We start from the raw sequence: 21,616 nt of genomic DNA, 5'->3' as shown, positions 1-21,616 counted from the left end.
CACAGTGGCAAGTTTGCGAACTTAATTGTCAGACTTCGTAGACATGGCTGGCACTAGAGTTTTGGTCCTTCATAATGTAGACTTCATCTTTTCTTCTCAAATAGGGACAGAGGTCGGAGGAGCAGATCCCGCATGAGAAGGCGGTCTCGATCACGGGGGGGCCGTAGACGTAGGAGTAGAAGCAAAGTGAAGGAAGATAAATTTAAAGGAAGTCTTTCTGAAGGAATGAAAGTTGAACAAGAATCTTCATCTGATGATAAGTAAGAGTGAAATTTTCTCGTGATTTTCTTTTTCTAATTTAGAGAAACACTGTTTGACTTGAAAATCTTTAATTTCCACCTGAATATTATAAGCGAGCCCTTTCATTTGGTCCTATACATAAAAGTTAATCTTTTGTTCATATTTTATAGGTTATATGGCAGAGCTTACTGTTTTCCGAATTTACTGGCTAGAGTGAATATTGGGCCATCATTTTATTACGAACTTTCCATTCTTTATTTTTATTAGGAACAACAGACGTATTAGATAGTCCTGCCAGTCTGAATTACCAATTTTGTGGGGGAAATTTTAATACTAATTTTAGATTTTTTTAGTTTGTGTAAAATGATACATTCTTTGCAGCTGAAGCTGTCTGGTGACGGGTATGCTTGTTAAAATGTGGAAAAATGCAGAAACACTTCAGTGTTTAACAGTGTAGTGAGGAAATTTTTAAAAATGTAAACTTAGTTATCTAAATGGAACATCTTAAAAATAAAGACTTATTTCGAGCAGTGGTTCTCAAATGGGGGTGATTTCGCCCCCCCATTTGGCAATGTCTAAGACTTTATGTTGTCATTCAGTGGCTACAGGCCAGGGATACTGTTCAGTACCCTCCAGTGCACATGACAGCTCCCCACAATGAACTGTCAAATGTCAGTAGTGCTAAGACCAGGAAATCCTGATTAAAGAGCTAGGTGATAAGAAAATTGAGTAGGACAAATGTGTCATATGAGGTGTGATCAAAAGATACGGTGAATTTTTAAATTAAAAAAAATTATTACAGTAAAAGATACATTATTATTAATCCTCCTCACTTCAAACACGCTTATGCCATTGTTCTTGCCACTTTCTGAAGCAGTTCTGGAAGTCCTTTTGTGTGTGTCTTTAGTTGCGCTGTCATGGCTGCCTCTATGTCTTGAATCATTCTGACTTTGGGGAAGAGCCACAAGTCTCATGGTGCCTGATCCGGTGAATAAAGTGGATTAGGACACCCTGCAGTGTTTTTATTTGACAGAAATTGCTGTACCAGAAGCGATGTGTGACACAGAGCCTTTATGTTGTGATTATAAAATACAGTGAATGCTGCTACCAAGTGCCATCCAACGGAAAGGCAGGGATCTTCAATCCGGGAAGTGGCACATTGAACTTTAGTAACAGTGTGTGACAAGTTTCAGCTTGTTTGGTGTAGTCAGTCGGGTGTGAGCTACGATTGAGAGGTGTCTTTTGAAGTGTGCCATAAATCATCATGACAATGCTCTGTGTCACATGTCACCTGGTAGACGACAATTTTTGTCAAATGAAAACATTACGGTGTGTCCTCATCCACCTTATTCACCGGATCTGTCACCGTGTGACTTCGGCTCTTCCCCATAGTCAGAATGAGTCAGGAAATCGAGGCAGCCATGACAGCGCCACTAAACACTCACAAAAGAGGACTTCCAGAACTGCTTCAGAAAGTGGCAAGAAAAATGGGATAAGTGTGTTTGAAGTGAGGGGGGAGTATTTTGAGGGGGATTAATGCAATGTGTCTTTTACTGTAATAACTTTTTTAAACAGTCACCAAAGTTTTTGATCACACCTTGTGCATTGAATCTGACACCTTCAGAGTGCAGTTTGCTTACTCTTCTGCAGTGAACATTGAGCAGATCATGGCAAAGGCTGCACCTGCAGAGATGCTACAGGTTGTGGAGGAGTTCTTTCGTGGACAATTGGGACCAATCTAGGGCAGTGTTTGGAAGTAGAGCCACATTCCCCTTCAGACTGTATGCAAATGTTTACATGTGCATTTTTGATGGGGGAAAGAACTATAGCTTTCAAAGGGTTCTGTGACCCAGAAATTTACTTGTCTGTCCCAACCCTCTTGTTTTGTATGTGTGAAAACTGATAGTAGAGGGGTGAAATGATTTTACTAATATTAAGGTCATGGCAGAGCCAGTGATGAAATTTTTTAAATTTAGGGATCTTTCTTTTGTTCCCAGTTTTGGTGCCATGAAATAGGTGAGGAGAAAAATGAGACAGAAGGTTAAGTTACTTGCCAGCATTCCAAACCTTGCATGGACTTTAGAAAGAAAGATAAAGAGAATAAGAAGGCTTAAAACTTGCTCGAACTTACTGGTGACTTAGGTTTTCCAGCTTTTATTTCTAAAACATAAAAATTATGATTTTGGAATCTCTAAGGATATTTGAAATTAATTATATGTATGTGTGATTTTTTATTTTTATTTTTTATAAGCCTTGAAGACTTTGATGTAGAGGAAGAAGATGAAGAGGCCCTGATAGAACAGAGAAGGATACAAAGGCAAGCAATTGTGCAGGTATGGGATTTTAGTAAAATTTTCTTCAGTCCTCTTTAAATAATCATTATTTTAGTAAGATAAAGGTTTTTTATTTTAACAAAGAAGTGATGGTAACGATTTCAATAGGTCTTGAAAAATGATAATTCTTAATAAAATTGAAATGGCTTTTTGTTATACATAGGATTCTGATATAAACCTCTTTTCTAAGACATAAAATTTGTAATTTGCTTTTTTTTAAGTTAATTGAACAGAAAAGCCCTCATAAATGAGTATAGAATAAATTGGAGGAATTTCATTTAGCATAAATTATGCCTGTTACTTTGTGGGGAAAAAATCAAACATTTTAATGTCTAATAAAACGGCAAATTTTCTAATGCAATTGTGATTGTTTAACTCGAACATTTCAAAAATAATTTTAAGACTAGAGCTATGCAATTTAAAAAATTAGGTGGGGAAAGGGTGTTATGCATAGTTCTTGAGAAAATCATTTAATGATAAGGTTTGCTGCCTTGGGAGATTGTCAGTTCTTCCTTGGCTGTCCTGGGATAAAGCCATGGCCACTAGATCCTTTGTGGATGGCAGTCCCTGTAAAGTGCCTTCTCTCATCATTATTAGACTTTCTTCTAATGATGGGAAGGAAGAATTCTGAAAGACATGAAAAATGTTTAGGTGCTATAGGGACAGCAGACAAAAGGCCAGGACAGTCGTGGCAGCTCACCTAAATACACATTGCAAACGATAAATTAGGTGGTCGTATGTCAGAGTGAAGGGAGAACTTGAATCACCAGAGGCTGTAGGGAATTCCAGAGGAAACTTAACTTTCTGGGGCACTGATGACATTGTTATTAAACTGAGATCCCTTAAAACTTGCTTGAATCTTTTTTTGTTCTTGCCCAGGTCCACAATCCTTTATCTTCAACCCTTGGGGCCAAATGTGCTTCAGAATTCAGTAATGTTTGAATTTTAGAAAGGTATCTGTGTATTAACCCTATCAGTGGGGTCTAGAACATTACCCCATCATCAAATATATTAGTGTTTCTGCAGTGAGGCTTGTTATGTTCACGCTGAGGAGATAAATTTAACTATAAATAGTGTCACATCTGCTCTGGTCAGATTTTGCCACCTAATGAAGGTACACCATACATAAAAACCTTTTTCTGAGTTTTGTGGATTTTAGAATTCTGTATAAGGGATTGTGGATCTGAATCAAGGCATCATTACCTTTAAAAAAGATTTAACATTATTTTATTTGACTCTTAACTTTTTAATGCAGCACCTCTAAGCATATGCATTTAGATAGCATCAGATTTTATGAAAATGTATTGTTATTACAGAAATATAAATATCTTGCTGAAGATAGCAATATGTCTGTGCCATCTGAACCAAGCAGCCCCCAGAGCAGTACTCGTACACGGTCACCTTCTCCAGACGACATTCTGGAAAGGGTAGCTGCTGATGTTAAAGAGTATGAACGGGAAAATGTTGATACATTTGAGGCCTCGGTAAAAGCCAAGCATAATCTAATGACAGTTGAACAAAATAATGGTAAGTTAGATTTTTGTTCTGACCATGCTTTTTCTCTGAATTTTTAGCTCTGTAAACTTCATAATGAGAGATTATTTTGGGATGGGGAAAGTAAAAGGGACTAGGAGTATGGCTCCTGCTAATCTTAATAGTAATACAATATTCAGTGTATCCCAGTGAACGTTCTCTAAAAATGTGTTTTATTAGTTATATAATCGGAAAAGTATATTGAATTCCCACATACTCATTACCTTTTGTTTTGCTTGCTAGGGTATTTTAAAGCAAAGTCTAGCCATGTTTTCATTTCATCTGTAAATATTTCCGTTTGTATCTTTGTTAAAGACTTAACAGTTGGTTTGAATCACAATCCAAATAAGATGCACAAACTATATTGGGGGTAAATATCTCTTAAGTCTTTCTGAGTCTTAATAGTTTCTTTCCTCATCCTCCCCCTGCCATTTACTTTTGAAGAGACCAGAGTCATGTGTCCTGCAAACTTTTCTATTTCTGACCGCATTCTTGTGTCTTTTATCTTATTTCCTCTATCTTCAGTATTTCTTAGTGTTAGAGACTTCAGTAGATTTAGGTTTAACTTTTTTTGGCAAACATTTTTCATAAGCAGTGGAGTGTACTTGCATCACATCAGGTGGCATGTGGTGTGTGCTTGTCGTGTTTTCCATTCTTTGGTCACCCCAAAATGTCGTTTATACAGGACAGGCATGGTAAATGCTTGATTATATTCCTTTATTTACCAATTTGGGGCATAGAACAGAGTTGATGACCTAGCAACCTCCACAGATGACCAGTGAGATTTTGGTTATTTTTCTTGGGTGTTAGTTGATATTGTTTTGTTCTTGTGTTTCAGTCCATTTCTAGCATTTTTCTTTTTGAAGCTCAGATTGTTCTCTCTTCAGCTGAGGCACGGAGGGAGCCCTTTTAAGTGGTTTTTAATGTCTTTTGACCCATACTGTGTAGTCTGCTTTTTTACTTTCTGGGTCAGGTTGGTATATTTTCTGCCTGTCAAAGGTCAAATAGTAACTATTTTAGGCTTTTGTAATTATTTGAGACTTTTTTTCTCTGTTCCAACTACTGAACTGCACTGTTGTAGTGCAGAGGCAGCCATAACCAGCATGAATGAATGACTATGGCTGTGTTGCCCAAAAAAGTATATGGACACCGAAATTTGAATTTTACGAAATTTTCACGAGTCAAAAAATCTTCATGTTTTTCCCCAAACATATAAATGTGTACAGATGGGCCATATAAAAATAAACAAGGGCCAAATTTGGCCCAGTTTGTAAGCTGACTCCTTTTTTACCACAGTCATATCAGTTATTGCTCCAAGGAACCCTGGTTCCAGTTATTAGGAAACACTATTTAGAGATCACAGGGTGCTTAGAGATGTACCCATTACTCCTTGGCCTTTTTTGTGGACATGGCTAGAAAATACATATGTTTTTGGAAAGGAGGAGTTCATACTGTTATTGCCAGTTAAAATGTGAGATTGTGGGGTTTTTATTAACTTTAGATTTTATATATCTCTTTTACAGTTGAAAAACTTGTTCCGATAACACAGTAACTCAGGTTATTATTTTGAAATTTTCATACACAGTTGTCAGTATGATTTAATTAAATCTGAATGCAATTTGAAATTTAATGGTTCTTTTTGTCTTTAGGATGCATTCCAAGGTATAAAGTCTTAAATGTGTTTTAAAGTAGTCATTTGAAATAATTCTCCTGTGTGGTTACACTGCCAGTGTAATAGGTTTAGGTTTATTTTCATTTGCTTTTCATTTTTACAGCTGCATACTAGTTCAGTGTAATGAACGTGCCAGTTTATTTAATCCGTCTTCTAATAGTGAAACTTGGAGTGCCCAGTTGGAGCATTAGTTATAATAGTATTGTACATCACATCATTTTTTTATGCTTTCTACTGTGTCTTTCAGATGGTTTCCTAGAAGTGGGATAGCTGAGTCAGAAGAGTTAATGATTATGTGGTTTTGCTGTATATTTCCAAATTCCCCACTATAATGGTTGCATAATTTTTGCCATCCTACAGCAATGTCTGAGTACTTGTTTATCCAGAGCCTTGTTAACAGAATGTTGGTATACTTTGGGGTTTTTAGCCAGTCTCATAGAAGAAATACGGTATTTCATTGCAATTTTAATGTGCATTCTTTTTTTTCTGGGAACTCTTTACCTTTTTTTGCCCAGTTTTTTATGAGGTTATTGGACTTCTTAGGAGAGAAATATGTATAGATCTAGGTCTGTAGTGAGGATATTAACCTTTTGAGATTTAAGTTGCAATTTAGAAATGTAATTTTTTTAAAGAGGAGCTTTTTTGTTTTACTCCATAATCATTGTTTAGCTATTAGCAAATTAATTTAACATTGGTGAAATAATTGATATTAGGTCTTTCAATTTTATGAAATGCACCCTCTTAATAAAAAGTGGATAGGCTTATATATCTTAAGTGTTATAAAGTGATTTTAAGTTGGGTGTTAATGAAAAACTGATGTGCAAGAGGAAGAAAAATTTGAATTGCTATTAGTGATTTTCCATTGACTTATTATTTGTGCTTTAATTTGTATGTCTTCATTTTTCAAATATTAATGCTAAAATATTAATGCTAATTTTCATTAAGGTTCATCGCAGAAGAAGCTTTTGGCACCTGATATGTTTACAGAATCTGATGATATGTTTGCTGCATATTTTGATGTAAGTAATTTTGTCATAAAAACACAAAAAAGTATATATAACAAATATGTATTTGTTGATAGGTAGATACAGATATATATATAGAGAGAGAGAGAGGATAAAGCAAATTAATAAATGTTAACAGTTGGGCAGTCTGGGTGAAGGGTATCGGGAAACTTTGTACTAGTTTTGCAACTTTTCAAAGTCTGAAATTCAGTCAAATTTTAAAATAAGTAACAGTAGAACTTTGAGAGCTTCGTAAAAATTAAATACAATGACTTAAACATGTACTTTTGTAAAACAACTTTTTTCTTGGATTTACAAACTGTGTGTGTGTGTGTGTGTGTGTGTGTGTGTGTGTATGTATGAATGATAGATGAGACAAGATGATGTCAGTAGTTTCCAGACCTTTTATTAGAACAAAGCTCACTTTGGGCTTTTATATTGTAGGTGATGGAGAACTTAATGATTTGGACCCTAATTCATTGAAGAGTTGAAAAAGTTATAAGGACAGGGTTAAGAAATTTTGGTCTGTTAGTCAGTTTTATCAGTGCCTTTTCTTAAAAAAGTCTTAAAAACTAATGAAAGTATGAGACCACTTTCATTATAAATTTAAGAGAACATGAAAAATAAGGAAGCTTTGGTAACGGGAAGTGAGAAGGAGAAAGCATACTAACGGAAATTAAAAATGGAATAAGATAAGCAATCAGTGCCCAGAACTCAGCAAACATTGGTAATTGGCTTAAGTAATGTGTCATATATATGTTTTGGAACAGGAACACCCCCCAAAAAAAGGGTTAAGAGGGGATGAAATAATTATTGAGCCATCATCATTTCTCTGCATCATACTGAATGATTTTCTGGGTACCATGGAGAGTTATGTTCAATAAAGACTCTTCAGAAGTATCGGAGACTCTTAAATTTCCCACACAGACTCAGCTAGTGCAGCCAGTGACATTTCATGAATATATGGGAAGAAAAGCAAGGGGTGGTTACATGGACAAGGCAATAAAAGAAACGTAAAAATTGGTAGGAGAGAGTTGGACACTGATTACCCATCTGTAATTTAACTGAATACCCATCTATAATTTTTGTCCTCCTCTATCATTAGTTACGGGAAAATAGGTGTAGTTTAAGTTTTTATTTTCATTTGTAATGCCCTAGTCATATTCCTAAAAGTTTTTGAAGATACCCGTTTAATTTTTGTTTTGTTTTGTTTTGTTTTTTGGGGGAGCATTGTTGTGAATGCAAGAGATTTGTGATGCAAGAGATTTTGGCAATCACGTTTCATCTGTGTCACATTTACATGAGTGATAATAAGACTTTAATTTGCCATAAAAATGTTACCATTAAATTACAGCTGGTTTCACCCATTTTTGTTTTAAAGGAAGTGCTTTAAATTTCTGCCTGATTAGTTGATAAACAGCTCATGTTGCCTCCTTAATTTCAGAGTGCTCGTCTTCGGGCTGCTGGCATTGGAAAAGATTTTAAAGAGAATCCCAACCTTAGGGATAACTGGACTGATGCAGAAGGCTATTATCGTAAGTTCACAATTCTTACTAATTTTAGAGTCCATTGTAATATTTTGTAAAAGCATGTTGCTTGATGCACTCACACATTGAAGAACTCTGAAAGTCACATCATGGTGCCATCACTTAAAAAGTGTGGTACATCCAGCAGCTGCTGAACTCATAATTGTATTCCAGTAAGGAGCTCAGAAACATCACAGACTGAAGCCAGGTAAAGACGTGATGTGCACCTGAAATCTGTTCAGTTCTTTTCAGCCATGAGATAATGTTCCAGAGGATGAGGTATGTCACTTGCTTATCTTAAGCCAAGAAAAACAACATAGGGAACTTGGCATACCAGTCATGCAGTATTTGTCATGCAGGCCTACAAGTCGGAAACACTTCAGCAGGCATATTTTATCGCTATTCAGTGTTAAAATCATCAGCAGTTGATAGGACAGCAGAAACTCCATGTAATGATTAGAAGTGGACATGCAACTTTAATCGCGTTGTGAAAGAGAGAGACCAGTGAGGCAAGGCTTTGATTCTCCGTGGTATTTAGGAAACCAAGCACACAGATTTGACACATTTTTAAAGTAACTGCACTGTATTTCCTACTTTTTGATTTATTCTATGCATCTCAGTTTTGTTTGATAAAAATTTCTAATTTTTTAATTTACATTTTTAGGTGTGAACATAGGTGAAGTACTAGATAAGCGCTACAATGTGTACGGCTACACTGGACAGGGTGTATTTAGTAATGTTGTACGTGCCAGAGATAATGCGAGAGCCAACCAGGAAGTGGCTGTAAAGATCATCAGAAACAATGAGCTCATGTAAGTTCAGGAAAATATGTGATGAAACCTTTAGGAACACAGGTATTCACATATGAACATTTTTAAATGCCATTTTAAAAAGTGTAACAATCTGTATAAAACAAGTATTGCATTTAAAAAATGACAGAAGCAGTTCTTTTTGACTCAATTTTTAATTTATAGCCTTGTGTTATATGTGAAGTACTAGAACCATAGGCTGATTTGTATTTAATTCATTTCAGTGCATTTCAGTACCTACTATGTGCACTAATATCAACTTAGACTCCTTCCTTCTACTGCTTGTCTTATGGCCATCTTTTGCTGTGAATATCTTAAGCTCAAGACCAGAGGTGAGAAATAAAAGGATATTGATTAGCTATCACTGAGCATATGGTGGCCTGCAAAGTGAAAATTGCTTTATCAGATAGTTCTGGGAAATATTTGTATCTTTTCTCTGTTGTGCCTTTTTCCTTTAATAAAGGTAATTGCCATACACATATGTTTTAAAGCATAATCTATACTATACACTGAGTTCGTGTTAAAGTCAACTTATCTGTTTTGAAATACCAGGAAGGACAGGTAGATTTATACTGGTCTTAGGCTGCCCGAGGCTTAGAAAATTCTTTTTGTTTTGTTTTGATGGTAATCCCCAACCTTTGTATTATAAACACTAACTTTTTCAAATGTAGCTTATTGACAAATTATAACTAGAATTTCAGAATATAACCAAATATAAAAATTTGGTAAGACATTCCTTAATTAGACTCTTAAGGAACCAGGAGTTGTATACAATAAGACTTGAGATAAAAAGTGCAAGATTGATTTGCCTTCAAGCAAGCTGGGTTTGTTCCTCAGTGTTTCTGTTTTGTTGGTTGGTTATTTTGGAAATTAACTCCATGAAAACAGTATTTGGTTAAGTATAAAGTGTTGTGTGAATGATACAGAGACTTGTCATTTCTCAACAGATTTATTACTACTTTGAAAAATGCAAACTAACATATCACCTATGATACATCAGACAGAAACTAGCAAATGTATTTCATTTTTACCTAATTTTCTTTTTCGTTCCAGGCAAAAAACTGGTTTAAAAGAACTAGAATTCTTGAAAAAACTTAATGATGCTGATCCTGATGACAAATTTCATTGTTTGCGGCTCTTCAGACACTTTTATCACAAACAGCATCTCTGCCTCGTTTTTGAGCCTCTCAGGTACAGTGTCAAAACCTGTGCACCGATTTTCTGGGTATTTGGTGTGGTTTTTTTTGTTTGTTTTTGTTTTTCTTTTTTTTTTTTTTCTTTTAGCTCTGGTTTTTGTTTTAACTTTTGGATAAGAGCTGACTTTGTGACAATCATTAATGTTAATAAACATTACACTGTATATTATGTGCCAGGCACTAATCGCTTTTAGCCTTCAACTTAACAGAAAGATTCTCTGAAAATTAAATACTTCCAGGAAGAATTAAGCCAGAATTGAAAAGAAAAGGGAATAGTGGAATTAGAAATACGATTTTGATCTTCAAAAGTATGGCTTCATTGTTAGGCTTTCAAATGTAAACCCATTCTAAAATCAGTATGATTTTTACCATTGCACATCTTTCCTTCTATTTGTTTTGAAAATTGAGTTTTGGAAAATTGTGTCATGTACACACCATTTCATATGCTCTCATTTCAGTGTGGAATAATTTATCAAACATTTTTTGGGGGCGGTGGTTATTGAACAGGACATTTTCATTGTAATTTGACTTGATTTTACTTTATGCTTAAATGTTTTCTGCCTTTTTATTTTCATTTTGCATTCTAACCCCTAACTTTTTTTTTCTCTCCTGAAAGTATGAATTTACGAGAGGTGTTAAAAAAATATGGTAAGGATGTTGGTCTTCATATTAAAGCTGTAAGATCCTATAGTCAGCAGTTGTTCTTGGCATTGAAACTCCTTAAAAGATGCAATATCCTGCATGCAGATATCAAGCCAGACAATATCCTGGTAAGTCAGTCAGGCTGCCTTGTACATCCGTGTATTTTCTTACGAGTAATGTGAGATTACCATTGTATTATTCTAGAAATGACATCTTAGAATAAAAGTTTACTGTATTTATTTCCCATTCAAAAGACTTTACCAATTTTTACTTTTTTGGAAATTGGGTCATGAAATTTTAAAGTATATAGAAAGAGGAAATAGGTCACTATCCCAATTTTTTCTTTCTGATTGATGGGTTTAGAGTACACACAAATCCCAAGAATGCTTTAATGTAGTAATGATGGACTTCCTGTGTTATCTAAAAAAAAGTGCTGCTTTTTTGAACGTTGCTTTTTTGAAATAAGTGTTTGCACTTCTTTGTTATCTAATTTTATAGACTGATGGAATTGGGGACATTTAATGGAATTTTACAGACTGATAGAGTTAGGGACATGTAAGGGAATTACCCTCTTACACAGATACTTGGAGTTGAGTTTAAAGGTCCCCAGGAGTAACTCTTTTTTCCTTTATTCTGTATTGCTTTAGAAGCTGTAACTTCTGGGAGCGCAAACACAGTAAAAGCTCAGTTGTGGTTGGGCATTGTATTGAAAGGCATCCCTTTCACAGTCTTGCCCTCTCCTAACTAAGGGCTTCTGGTCCCTGGTAGTATGCAGATTTCACAACATTTATGATTCTGAAATTGAGAAATACATATCTTCATAGTGAAGTGATTTATGTGCACCCACTCCTCCCATTCCCATTTCTTCACCCTATTATTCTGTGGTGGTCCGAGTTGGGGGCGTGTTCACAACTTGGGGAATTCCTAGCTCATCTTCCAATAACATATTCCACACTTGAAGAAGACTATGATACCATTCAAGTATTTCCTTCCATACAACCACATTAATAACGAGGCATTCCAGTTTGGTATGTTTGGTCTGCGTTTAGAATGTATTACATATCGAATATAACTTGGTTAGAGCAGATGAGTCATTACAGTGAAATGGTAGGTAAGTTATGAATTAATTGTTGACTTGCCTAAGTCAGCTTCATAGTTGATTTTTACCTCAACTTTTTTCTTCTTTTTAAATTGTGAAATATACCATCTATATCAAAGAATGATAAAATACGTAAAGGTGATTAGACAATGAAGTGAACATCTGTGTAACCACCCCACGTGGAAATTAAAGAATAAGACATTTGCCAGTATCTTAGAAGTTCTTGTTTTTAAATTTCATTTTTCCTTGTGTAGATGCTAAACTAGTATAGATTTTCACATGGATTTCTGACACGGAATGTTTTCCCATCTTCCTGATAAAGGAAGATATAGACATCAGAGACCACATGGAACTGTTAAGTGAAAACCCAAATCTTTTAGCCGACGATTTCAGCCATCAATGTGGTAGAAGTACCACATTCCTTACTGGCAGTAGAAGCTGTGTAGCCAAACTGAAGTGCTCCCAAGTGTGGATACCCTGCTATTACTTACAGCATTTTAGCTAGCCCAAGAGTTCCACTGGTAGATTCTAATTTTAAAATGTTCCTGGGGTTTTCTCTGGGTATTGCAACTGCATTCTTAAGTAGCTCAGTACAGTTTATACTTTAAAAAGCTTTCAAAGTCCTTTTCCTTTTGAAGATACCTGTTTTCTTGATTTCCCCAGATGAAGAGAACGCTTACTGATGTGGCAGTTAAAAATAATCATTTCTATTATTAGCTTAATTCTGTGGATATCTATAATGGACCAGTCTGTAACACTGACCAAGCTTAATGTTGTCCCAGTAGAGTGTGCCTAGGCCTATTTATTTCAAGTGTTATGTTTCTTTGGGTGGGAACAGTAGGCCAAGTTCAAGTCCCAACTCGGAATTTGTGTGTGTCTCTTTTGAAGGGGGGAAGGGACTCTGGAATATGAATTATCTGCACTTGTTAATCCTGAACATGCTTCTGACTCATGAGTGGCAGCAGTCATGGGAGCAACTCCAGCCTTTCTCAGCAGATGTCACTGTTACTGTGTATGTTGAAGTATTTACAAAGGAAAAAAGAAACGACTAATATCGAGTTCATGTTTATCAGTTTTGCCAAACATATTTAACATTTTCTTGACTAATACCTTCTTTATATTTAAGGGATTTAATAATTTTTAGACTTAAGTGATTGCTAAATTTGGGATGGTGTGTGGCAGCTTCTGATGAAGAATGTTTATTCTGTTTTTTTTTGTCCAAATTTAATCTGAATCATCCATCTGTTTTCATTGCCATCAACTTTCTGGCAACTGAAAGTTAGCTTAAGTCAACTGAAAGTCAATCTAAGTCCGATCCCTTATTAATGAACGTTTTCATGTGTCTTTAAGTAGTAATTTGACTTTATTCAGGTATTCTGGGGATGTTAGAAGATGCCTTTGCTTCAGACTTTTCTCTTACTATCCCACCCTTTTATAAATAGCATTGGTTAAAATTAATTTTACTTGGTATTAGCCCATATTTCCTCACTGGAAAAAGTTCTTTTACTAATTAAAATCAAATATTATGGTAGCTCTTAATTTTCATGATTAGGAAATTGAGTTATAAAATAATTATAAAAGGAATTTTTAAATGAGTGACTTTGTTCTCAGTATTGGAAATAACTTCTCAAAGCCAATTGTTTTTATTTGATTGTCTGAATTATTCCTGGCATGGATTAAACTCATGATAAAATGTTTTGCAGGTTAATGAATCAAAAACTATTTTAAAGCTCTGCGATTTTGGGTCGGCTTCGCATGTTGCGGATAATGACATAACGCCCTATCTTGTCAGTAGATTTTATCGTGCTCCTGAAATCAGTAAGTTTCTTCAAATGTCCTTTGACCTGGGCCACCATATGCGGTGGAAACAGTTTATTGAATGTCTAAGTACTGTTTTCGTCGCACTTCAGCAGCTGCATGAAGTCATTCCTGAGGAAGGGAACCATAGCAAGTTCATCCTCCTCAGGTGGAATGATGGTAGTTGTGACAGGAGTCTTGGTCATGTCTGGCAAGAGTAGCAAAACAGTTGTGGAAAATCCTCGACTTTAGAAGACTGCTCTTGATTACTCAAGGTCTGATTATCAAATTTATGAATTGTGTGGGACCTTTGTTTTTTCTCTTCCTGTTGCCTTGGTTGAGGCTGGTTAGCACCTCCACCAAAGGTGAAATGAAAAAAGAGAAGAAATACACATTTTTTTCTGCCCCTTCAATTCCTTTCCCATTCCTTCATTTTTTAAGAATTTGTTTAAGAGTTTCTGTTAAGAATTAATAGGAAAGAACATGAAACTAATGCCAAAGTGAGGTGTTCAGATTGTGGTTACAGAGTTCAAGCTAAATTAATCCCCCATTAATGGAAATCAATAGTGGTTGACTGTTTTATCATCATAGGTTAAAACTTCCATTTTGTTTTCAGTTATAGGTAAAAGCTATGACTATGGTATAGATATGTGGTCTGTAGGTTGTACCTTATATGAACTCTATACTGGAAAAATTTTATTTCCTGGCAAAACCAATAACCACATGTTGAAGCTCGCCATGGACCTCAAAGGAAAGATGCCGAATAAGGTAGGACGTTAGTGTGAGCATTTGTCTTTTCAACGTCTTAGCAGTAGTTTCCTCTGGAGTGATGGATTGCTGGCACCACTAGTGACTGTAAAACAATGTCAGAGAGGCAGGCATGTGGCTATGATTGCTTTAGCTTTTTCTCAATTTCTGGTTCTAATCAGCCAACAGCTATCAGAATAGAATAAGAGAACTTTTGTTTTCCTTCTTCCCTCCAAAGTCTGTCTTTGTGCTTTTCTTTTCCCTCTTGAATTAAGCAGACAGTAGGGACCTATACTTTAGAGTAGAATTGGAATTGAGGAAGAAGGTTGATAAGCATAAACTTGTTAAGCAACATATACTTATATGAATGACTGTTTCATGTGTCTGTTCTTCCAGAAGCAGCAGTGTTCTTGGAAGCACACCCTATTGGTAACAGCACCAAACGTGCTTGAGAGCTGGGATGAAAAAAGATGCAGGTCAGGTTAGTTAGATGTAAGGAAGGGCTCAGTCGTTACAGAAGCAGTGGGTGAACATTGAAAGAGGAACTTGATGGTGATCAGTTTATTAAAGATTGGAAGTTGTTTGGGAAAAGAAGGTACCAAGAAAATTCACTTGAAATGACATCTTTCTAACATAAAACTCAATTCATAATGCTTCGGCCATAATATCAATTTCTGTTTAACACAAAGCAAGAACTTAAGGGATTTATAAAAATGTCTGGGGGCCATATTTTAGACTTTCATGATTTCAGCTTATGTTATGTTGGACTTGTTTAGAATAAGTTACACAGGAATTAGCTATGTTAGTATTTGTTTTAACCTGTATCATTTTAGGGCTATTCGAACATAATTTGAAAAATGTCACTATGTTTCTTAACTGCTTAGAGAAAAGGCCCCAATTGTGTAATAGTTTTCCTATCTAAGAACAAATGATTTTAAGTCCTTGTTTAATCCTTCATTTGGCATAGTGAAAGCACAAGTTGATACCATAATTGGTTTAAGTCACTGTCTGGGAACATATAATAATTTTATGCTCAAATGAGAAACCCAGAGAGAGTAAATATTTGTGACTTGTTATATATCAAATTGTTAGTAAGCCAGACTGTTTTGAGGTAGTTCAAAACTTAAGTTTTGTATTTTTTTGTTTTATTTCCAGATGATTCGGAAAGGTGTATTCAAAGACCAACATTTTGATCAAAATCTCAACTTCATGTACATAGAAGTTGATAAAGTGACAGAGAGAGTAAGTCTCTTTTAAGGGTGCCATATTAAATTATGTTGTTAAAGAATGAGCTGGGCTAGGAACTCTGAATATTTTAAAACATTAACAATAACTTATTTTTGGTGTTGACCAATTCCTGAATAAAATATATCGAGTTATGAAAAAGATGAAGAGTTTTTAAAATGTTTATGAGTTCATTTTTATCATAGGTCATATTTAGGACCTTCTCATTTTTCCTTTGGATCCCTTTCTTGGTCTGGCCTCCGATCCAGCTTCCATACAGCTGTCACAGTGATCTTTTTGAAAACCAATCTGATCATGTTACTCTCCCTGCATTGGCTTCCTGTTAGCTATGAGATAATACATTTAAATTTCTCAGAATGACAGACTAAGTCCTCTGTGATACGGATTCTGCCATCTTCAACAGTTTCCCCTCACTGTGTAAAACCAACCGTTCCACACTTGGCAGTTAGCTAAAGGGAATGCCATCTCAGACCTCTGTGCCTTTGTTCACACACCACCTGAGCTTACTTGCTTCCTGTTCTTTCTCATCCCCTAAAAAAAAAAATTGTTCAACTTCAAGCCTCAGGTGAAACACACATTTTGTACGAACCTTTCTAAAACCTCTAGGTTGAAGAAAGGACTTCTTTATTTTTGCCCCATTATATTATGTGTCCCTAACTTTATCAGAGCACTTAATAACACTTCCTGGTATTAACTAGTTTACATATTTATCTGTTCCCACTTCAGGGTAGGGAAAGTACAATTCAAAGCAAGAATTTACTGTGTTATTTTTAATTACTTAAAAATGTTTTTGAATTCTCAAATTTTAATTACCTGTGTTTTAGAGTTCCTTTCAGTTGTCACAATTTTTACAAAATTATTACAAAATGATGTTTTTTTAAAGTATCATAGCTAACTTGGAATTAACCTTTTTCATTTAAGTTTTTTGGTTGCTTATTGAAAAAATGCGGAGGATAGAGGAAGCCACGTAAAAGTTAAATGAGTAGATGGTAATATATTCTTATATATTAATATTTTTGGTAGACAGAACAGTCTGATTTGTTATATGCCTTTAGTAACTTTATTTAGAGATACGTATTTTTAAAATTATTTTTAGGAGAAAGTTACTGTCATGAGCACTATTAATCCAACTAAGGACCTGTTGGCTGACTTGATTGGGTGCCAGCGACTTCCTGAAGACCAACGTAAAAAAGTACACCAGCTAAAGGACTTGTTGGACCAGATCCTAATGTTGGACCCAGCTAAACGAATTAGCATCAACCAGGCCCTACAGCATGCCTTTATCCAGGAAAAAATTTAAACGAGATGAAGAAGCTCCAAGGGTTTGAGTAATTAAATACAAAGACTGAAGAAATTTCACAGCAGTTTATTAATGTATATAAACTTATAAATATTTCTCCAGCAAATTTGAGGAAGCATGATATATTTGAATTAACACCAAGGGTGATATTTCTTTTAGAAATGTTAGTTAATCTGTTTTGTGTCTTATGTGAAGTTTCACTGTAGAACTGTTTTAACTGCCAAGACTGCACAAAATTACAGTGCTAATGTATATGGTTGCAGTTCACATAAAAGACAGAAGCATCTGTTATAAAATAAGTAGTAATACTGGGTGGTTGATTTACTTTTAGCAGACTTGGCTTCATTTTGGTCTTCAAGTACAATGGCCAGCATAAATGCTGTTTATATTCACGTTTTCCTAGGTGTGTGTGTGCAGGCCACAGCAGCATGCCCTTGGGGTAGTCAGTGCCGAAAGGGGTCTGTTCCTTCTTGAGCCTGCCTGCAGGGATGGTCTCCTTTTAAAGCAGGTTGTGTACAACATTCAGTACACTGAAGGTAAGCTAAACCATCAACATCACTGGTGTTTTAAGATGTTATTTTATTGGAACAATTGACAAATGAGGGATATTAGCTTTGTGGCAGAATTCCCTGCATGTGTGATAATTGATCTTGTTTTATTTTTGGCATTGCAACTGTGGCATAGTTACAATTTCTGTTCTGTTCATCACATTTAAAATTGGAAGAGTATGCGCTTGATGGATAAAGCGCCTTCAGTGTACTGTTTCTAATTAACTTTAATTTTTTAAAATCAACTTGCTATAGACTTTATATATACATTTTGTTAAATACAGTTCCTAGTGACATAGAAACAATGCTTAGTTTTCATTTACTAATTACAAATGTTGAGGCCTAATTCTGAAAGTCCTCATATTTAAAAGTTAGATAGATGACATAATGAAATTTTTAACTATTTGTATGTCATTTTGAAAGTGTACTGCTTTATGGTAAAAGTGTTTTTCATTTGTTCATTGTTTTCATTATTTGTGATCATGTTGTCTTTCAATACAGGCATAAACCTTCCACTCTTGAACAAAGCAGCTGCTTTTTAAAAGCGGTAATTGCTTCTTTACCTTTTATTTCTTTTGTAAATGAAGCTTTTCTTTAAGACTGTGACTTTAAAGTGTTGTCTATTGCATAAAACAGTTGACACTCACTTATTGTAAAGTGGAGATTGTTCTACTGCATGTGAAGTGGACCATGCAGGCTTCTGTATGTTCTCAGTATGCATCACTAGATAATAAAGTCTTTTGTGAACAAGGCATTTGTAGCCATTTTTAAAAGTTTTTGTCTTCAGTGCTGGTAAGTCAGGTAAACCATAAATAGTTGAAAGCAACCTTTTGTTTCTCCCTTAAAGTCTTTTTAAAAGAATTATTTGCTAAAGATGTAAACCTAGCCAAAAGTTTATTAATCAGGATCCTAATTATTTCATCAAAAAATTCTACAAATAGTGTCAGCTTTCAGTGTAGTGAGATAATTCCTGTAGGTTATAGGGTATAATTCAGGATTTAACTAATGTTTCTGCTATTTTCTCACTTTTCCTTTTGATGGTGCGGAAAGAGAAAAAAGGAAAACGGGGCACAGGCCATTCAACGCCTTCTCCAAGGGGTCTGATTTGCTGAGACACCAGCTTCACCTTCTTAACAAGGTTATTTCTGACAGCATGTGTAGATAAACATTTAGCAACAGTTTAAAACAAAATCATGTAAATCAGCTTCGTTTTGCAGCACAAAGGAATTTGTATTTTTAACATGGTAGAAGAGAATTTTCAGAAATTTATGTAATAATCTTTTCTGTTTGGGTGGTAAAAATAATTCTTGTCTCCCTAAGGAATATGGAAAGTAATCATATTTTAGGGGCTTAAATAATATTTTTAAATTGTAAATGGGATTTTTTTATTCACCCAGGCACCTAATTACAACAAGCATGCACATTTTGGTGCATTCAAGAATGGAAAATCAGAGTAGCAGCATTCTTCTGGTGGGTTTTGCTCCATTTAAAGACATGAAATGACTACAGCCAGGAAGGTGATAGATGATATAATAAGCCAGCTTTGAATCTCCACCCCATCTCTTCACGGTTTAGACTTACTAGACTATAATACAAGGTTGTGTTCATCGGCAGGTCGCGTGAGGCCTTGTAAGTGAGGCATCACTGGTGCAGCTGTGACCTTAGTGACACGGGTGTGATTTCCCACCGTTACTTATTTTGGTGACAGTATGCTGCATATTCAAGTCTTTTGTAGTTATTTTCATTCAAAATAGTTAATATTTTGATGCTTCTGGTGATTTTCATGGCTTCATTTTATGTAATTATTTAAGTAAGTTAACTTCCACTAGAAACAGTTCATCTTATGCCTTCAAAACTGTTGCATATTCTTTAAAAACAAAGTTGCTTGTTACTTGTTCTTTGTGTTTTAGGTGCAGCTCAGTGGAAGATGATGACAACCAGAAGACATGAGCTAAGGTTTCTGTCCTATAAAGATTTAAAAAAAAAAAAAAGAATTCTCCATTTAATTTTGTCTGATTTTTTTAGTTTTCAGCATTATGATTTGGGTTTCATTAATGTTTGGTACTTAGAATAGTAGTGCTATTGTGTTCATTTGTAAAGTGATTGTTTTATCATGCTTCCTGCCTCTTCCGCCTTCTCCCTTCCCCTAAAATAAAAATAGTGGTCAAATTTAGTGATATAAAAGACTCTTGGGTCGTGAGAGTCCACACATTAACACATGGTTTTCGAAATAGTTTCCTAAGGATTATTAGGGAAACGGCAAGCAGCCAAATGCATACGTCTAGTCTTTAGCTTTAGGTATCTTATCTCCATGGCAGATGCAAAAGAACAGAAACAGATTTTCAGAACACAATTCAACTCCTTTAATACTCTGTTCTCCAACTTGTCCATTAATAACTTTGTTTTTAACAAGCATTCCAGTCATGCATGATCTTAAAGTAGGCCAACTATTTAGAGCCATTGTCAATTTTTCTTAAGGGAAATGAGAAATGACATGCTGTAGACCTTTGATATTCCCAAATTAAGCATTCCTGGATTGATGTATTCGACAGGATCCCTGTAAGCCGTCTTTATATGTAAGATGTTATTAGAATTTGTCATTTTGCTGAGGCAGAAATTTGGAATTCTGCAAGACCTCTGTTAGATTTGAGGTCATTTAGTGAATAATTCTTTAAAAACCTGCATTCATGTTTCAGAGTAGCTATATAGTTTTCAAATACAGTACTCTCTCATGAAGTTTTTGCCTTATACTTTGTGGCAAAAATGATATCAAGTGATTGTCAGATTTCAGGATCATAAATCTTAAGTCATAGCTCTCAAAGATGTCATAGTTCTTTCTGTAGTTGGGACAATAGCTGAGATTTTAGAAAGTATATCCACTTTAGACACCATTCTCTAGGTGGACCTTATTCTTGAAGGTTATCACAAAATAGGTTGGAGTTTTGAGGCTTTGAAGGGATGGAGCATCTTGTCATAAATTTGAAGACCATCCCAGTGTTTGTATTCGCCCCTAAATTCTTACTAAAAGCATCCTGTTTCTTTATTCCCCAGTGCCTATCTTGTGCCACTCTACTTCTCTCAAAATAATTTTGTTTTAAAATAATTTTTATGTTTTGCCATTTTAAGTACCACTTTTCTTCCTAACTAAAACACTCAGGACATTTTTATAATACAAAAATACTATATAATGTTTTATAGTATGTGGTAGAGGCAGTGAAATATAATGTTCCTAGGTTTGTTCCATATCTGCATTCCTTTTACTATATTTAAACGTTATCATCTTCATCATTTTGTAGCAGAACTCTAGCTGGCAATGTAGAAATAAAAGAATCACATATCTGAAAATTTAGGCCAAACAGTAAAGAATGCTCTTTTAAATGTTGGAGTTAAGAGAAAAGCCAGATATTCAAATATATCATTTCCTTCCCTTAGTTATAAAGACATCAGTAGAAATTGGCCTTCATAAAATCTTTGGTTCTTCATAGTATTGTAGTTCAAGTATATATTCAACATGAATTTTGTCATTCTTCTCCTAGATGGAATGTCCTCCTTATAAAAGTGTTCACTACAAATTCATCTGTTTTTCACATGTCAATAATGTACACTAAATTGAGTTTTAAAATGTTTTCCAGTTATTTTGATACATAACATCATGGCATCTTTAATTTTTCTTTTCCTTCTATATGTAGGGTAAGGGACTTTCTGAAGAATCTTTTCATTTAGTGATCAAGATATGGAAGCTGAAATCTGAAAATACTCAATATGTATTCTAATTGTTTGTGGATTTGAATTGTAACTTGCATTTTAGCAGCAATGTTCCCAGTCAGCTGATTGGGAAAACAATAAAATATGCATCTTGTTACTGTATTGTGTCCTGATTTTTCCTTTGCTTGAATTTGGTGTTTTGCGTTGAGTTTGAAAGACA

General features: G+C 35.0%; 1 protein-coding gene across 11 annotated transcripts in view; it reads left to right on the top strand.

The window, feature by feature from the left end:
- Nucleotides 1-21,539, top strand: part of PRPF4B (pre-mRNA processing factor 4B) — a 37,195-nt gene extending 15,656 nt beyond the window's left edge. For 2 of the 11 annotated variants that reach the window (XR_004423835.1, XR_004423841.1), the window contains 13 exons: nt 105-260; nt 2,492-2,573; nt 3,890-4,100; nt 6,724-6,797; nt 8,227-8,317; nt 8,973-9,120; nt 10,171-10,308; nt 10,930-11,083; nt 13,758-13,872; nt 14,468-14,619; nt 15,754-15,840; nt 16,940-17,679; nt 18,193-18,238. Coding sequence is in view for 2 of the 11 variants with exons in the window: in XM_033114038.1 (XP_032969929.1) it covers nt 105-260; nt 2,492-2,573; nt 3,890-4,100; nt 6,724-6,797; nt 8,227-8,317; nt 8,973-9,120; nt 10,171-10,308; nt 10,930-11,083; nt 13,758-13,872; nt 14,468-14,619; nt 15,754-15,840; nt 16,940-17,143 (1,612 nt within the window). In the remaining 9 variants the exon portion in view is untranslated. Of the gene's footprint in view, nt 1-104; nt 261-2,491; nt 2,574-3,889; nt 4,101-6,723; nt 6,798-8,226; nt 8,318-8,972; nt 9,121-10,170; nt 10,309-10,929; nt 11,084-13,757; nt 13,873-14,467; nt 14,620-15,753; nt 15,841-16,939; nt 18,444-18,741 lie in introns of those variants that run through there. The other 9 variants (XM_033114038.1, XM_033114039.1, XR_004423837.1 and 6 more) reach the window with 8 other exon arrangements.
- The last annotated feature ends 77 nt before the right edge of the window (nt 21,540-21,616 follow it).

The sequence above is a fragment of the Rhinolophus ferrumequinum genome, chromosome 9, assembly GCF_004115265.2.
Source record: "Rhinolophus ferrumequinum isolate MPI-CBG mRhiFer1 chromosome 9, mRhiFer1_v1.p, whole genome shotgun sequence".
NCBI lineage: Eukaryota > Metazoa > Chordata > Mammalia > Chiroptera > Rhinolophidae > Rhinolophus > Rhinolophus ferrumequinum.
This window is presented reverse-complemented; position numbering and strand designations above follow the sequence as displayed.